This window comes from Chaetura pelagica, unplaced genomic scaffold (genome assembly GCF_000747805.2).
Source record: "Chaetura pelagica isolate M959 unplaced genomic scaffold, ChaPel_1.0 scaffold618, whole genome shotgun sequence".
Taxonomy (NCBI): domain Eukaryota; kingdom Metazoa; phylum Chordata; class Aves; order Apodiformes; family Apodidae; genus Chaetura; species Chaetura pelagica.
This window is the reverse complement of record NW_009954110.1, coordinates 109,766-113,394: the sequence shown is the minus strand read 5'-3', so window position 1 is coordinate 113,394 and position 3,629 is coordinate 109,766. Positions and strand designations below refer to the sequence as shown.

The 3,629-nt window shown below is 54.9% G+C and overlaps 1 protein-coding gene across 1 annotated transcript in view; it reads right to left on the bottom strand.

Annotated features, from left to right (window-relative positions):
• Window positions 1–280: 280 nt before the first annotated feature.
• Window positions 281–3,629, bottom strand: part of ARL6IP4 (ADP-ribosylation factor-like 6 interacting protein 4) — a 5,147-nt gene continuing 1,798 nt past the window's right edge. The window contains exons 3-7 of the mRNA XM_010002544.1: window positions 3,420–3,537; window positions 2,583–2,872; window positions 1,893–2,010; window positions 529–598; window positions 281–337 (exon numbers count right to left, since the gene is read on the bottom strand). Of these exons, the coding sequence (XP_010000846.1) occupies window positions 281–337; window positions 529–598; window positions 1,893–2,010; window positions 2,583–2,872; window positions 3,420–3,537 (653 nt within the window). The remainder of the gene's footprint in view (window positions 338–528; window positions 599–1,892; window positions 2,011–2,582; window positions 2,873–3,419; window positions 3,538–3,629) is intronic.

Below are 3,629 nucleotides of genomic sequence, written 5' to 3'. Positions count from 1 at the left end.
AGGGTGCTCAGTACCAGTGCTCCCATCCCCTGGGCTCTGCTCAGCTCCTCCAGCCTCAAAAGGGACATCAGGGCAAGCAGGTCCAAGTGCATGACAGCCACACTGGCCCCAGTCAAGAAAGGGAGAGGAGAAGCTGTTTACTGGGAGATGAAGCATTAACATCTCTCCTTCTCAGTAACTTACAGAGTGGCTGGAAACTGCCCCTGGGGAAGCATCCTGGTGTGGTGCTGTCTGCACAGTCCAGAGCCAGAGCCTCCCACCTGGGCTGGTGTCCCCATACTCACTGCAGCATCCCTGTCCTTGCCTGGAAGGCCAGCCCGTCCCCACGGGTGGCTTGCTGCAAAGGGAGGGACATGGGCACTCAGCACTGCCTGCTCGAGAAGGAGGGACCACCAGCACCCACCCACAGGCGTCCTGTGGAGCTGCCAGGGCTTGGTTTGTCCTGGTCAAGTTGGTGAGGTCCCGAGGAAGGCAAGAAAATACCCACCCCTCACCAGCAGCTCAGGCTGGTGGCTAAGTCCTCAGTACCTTGTTAATCTCCTTGTGTCTCTCCTTGCTGACAATCTCTTCTAGTATTTCTCCATCTCCCTTAATAAGCCTGGAAGACAAACACAGGGCCAGGAGCTGTGAGGACCACAGGCAGGCTCTTGCCAGCCAGGCTGTCCCCAGCCACAGAAGGTGGTGACCCCCACCCCCAAAAGCTGCTGCTGTGACCCAGCTCAGCCCCCAGCTCCCTCACAGCAGCACGTGCCCTGGACCAGGGGCTGGGCTGATGCACCTCCAGGCATGGCCAGTGACCACCTACCCCTGATGTTGCATTAAGTGACTTCTTCTTGGCCCTATCAAGCTTAAATAGCACAGCAAGCTCTTCCCTGGCTCCTGTGGGATTCATGTCATCATCCTGCAGCAAGGACAGGTCTGCTGCCCCCTGAGGCATCAGCAACCCCCTGCATGGGCCCTGCCCCAGGCTGTGGGCACTGGTTGCTGCTTGTGGAGCCAGCTGCTTCCATATGGGAGAGAACACTCCTAATAAAAGCATCTCCTGCCACTCCACCATCTGCAGGGGCTTTGCTGTCAACAGCAGCAGCCCCTGCAAAACCTAATTTTTGTTTTTTGCAGACAGTTCAGGTCTGGTCTTGGCTGCCCCAGAAAACTGCAGAGCCATTGAGAAACAGGAGCCAGTTTGGGCCTGAAATTCAGCCAGACCTGGGAGTATCTTGCTGAGCAAATTCCAAGCAGTGTCAGAGGTGGCTCACACCTCCAAACATAAACAGAAATGTAATTGTCTTCATTAGATGCCTTACAGGGGACCCTCCCCACCTCCCTGAGCCCCACAGGCTGCCTTCTATTTTAAGACTGGACTTGTCATACCCAATTCTCTTCAGCATGTTTTCAGCTTGCTGAAAAGATGCATTTTATTAAAAACTGGGTCATTTCTATTTGGCAGCTAAACGACTTATGGGATGAGTGTTGTCTGTAACCCCAGGGACACTACTTCTTCCTCTTCAGGTGCACCTGGGTGCCAACCAGGGCCAGGTGCTTTGGAGCTGAAAGGCAAATGCATGAGGCAGAGGGTGGTGGCAGCCACCCCCCTGGCTCCTGGTTGTAGATTCCCATTGAATAGGAAGCAACTGAATCCTTGACAGCACAAGGAACAACCCTTCTGCCTGGGGCAGCAGGGTGCTCTGGTGTCTGCATCCTACAGCTCCTGGCTGGCATGCAGCTCAGTGCCCCTTGCATGGAGCCCCAGCACAATTCAATTATTTGATGTCAAAACGTGTCACCTTCCAGGTAAGTTCCACCATGGGTATGAGAAGAGTGGAGCTGTGAGGGAGCAGCTCAGGAGGGATGGGGATGGAAAAACCCACCTCCTTTTTCCCCAGGGATCATACCTGGTTCTCCCTGTTTCGGGATCCACGACTCTCCTGATCACGCTCTGCCTCGCGTCCCATTCCTCCTTTGTCATGGGCTTCATGGCCTGGATCCGGGACTTCTGTTCATCTGTTAAAACTGGAGAGGACTAGGGGGGTCAGAGCTGGTGGGGGTGGCCCCTGGCCCAGGGCTGCAGCACCCTGCCCAGAGGAACACACACACCTATCCACGACTCTCCTGATCACGCTCTGCCTCGCGTCCCATTCCTCCTTTGTCATGGGCTTCATGGCCTGGATCCGGGACTTCTGTTCATCTGTTAAAACTGGAGAGGACTAGGGGGGTCAGAGCTGGTGGGGGTGGCCCCTGGCCCAGGGCTGCAGCACCCTGCCCATGTCCTCCCACTTGGCATCTTTGCTCACATCTATAAGCTACATCTAAGTACTTCAGAAATCAATCTCTGAGTGTGGCTCCTTGTGTTTCCTTGGTGTGGCCTGAGGATGGCCAGGGTGGGAAGGAGGGAGGAGAGCCTGGAGCTCCCTGCTGTACCCAGCCCTGCCTCCCTGGGACACCTCCTGGGGTCCCAGCACAGGTGACACGTGTCCCCCCAGCACCGCACCTGTGTGCCCCATCTTCAGCAGGTGGAATTTTATTTCACCAAAGGGTGAGATACTGTGAGGCTTGCTTGCCTAGGAGGGAAACACCACCCCTACCTGGTCCAGAGTCCACCAGTGACTCCTTCTGCCACTGCTCCAGCGAGGGTCCAGGCATCACCTCTTCCTTGGCTTTCTCCTCCTTAGCTCTTTCCTTTAACTTTTTTGATTTCTTCTTTATTCTCTTCTTCTTCTTCTTCTTGTCCTTCTGTTTCACTCGCTTTTTTTTGCTGTGTCGGCTCTTCTTTGTTTTGGAGTCACTGTCACTGGAGTCATCAGAAGAGGAGCTTGAGGAAGAGGAAGATTTACAGGGGACCCTCCCCACCTCCCTGAGCCCCACAGGCTGCCTTCTATTTTAAGACTGGACTTGTCATACCCAATTCTCTTCAGCATGTTTTCAGCTTGCTGAAAAGATGCATTTTATTAAAAACTGGGTCATTTCTATTTGGCAGCTAAACGACTTATGGGATGAGTGTTGTCTGTAACCCCAGGGACACTACTTCTTCCTCTTCAGGTGCACCTGGGTGCCAACCAGGGCCAGGTGCTTTGGAGCTGAAAGGCAAATGCATGAGGCAGAGGGTGGTGGCAGCCACCCCCCTGGCTCCTGGTTGTAGATTCCCATTGAATAGGAAGCAACTGAATCCTTGACAGCACAAGGAACAACCCTTCTGCCTGGGGCAGCAGGGTGCTCTGGTGTCTGCATCCTACAGCTCCTGGCTGGCATGCAGCTCAGTGCCCCTTGCATGGAGCCCCAGCACAATTCAATGATTTGATGTCAAAACATGTCACCTTCCAGGTAAGTTCCACCATGGGTATGAGAAGAGTGGAGCTGTGAGGGAGCAGCTCAGGAGGGATGGGGATGGAAAAACCCACCTCCTTTTTCCCCAGGGATCATACCTGGTTCTCCCTGTTTCGGGATCCACGACTCTCCTGATCACGCTCTGCCTCGCGTCCCCTTCCTCCTTTGTCATGGGCTTCATGGCCTGGATCCGGGACTTCTGTTCATCTGTTAAAACTGGAGAGGACTAGGGGGGTCAGAGCTGGTGGGGGTGGCCCCTGGCCCAGGGCTGCAGCACCCTGCCCAGAGGAACACACACACCTGCCACC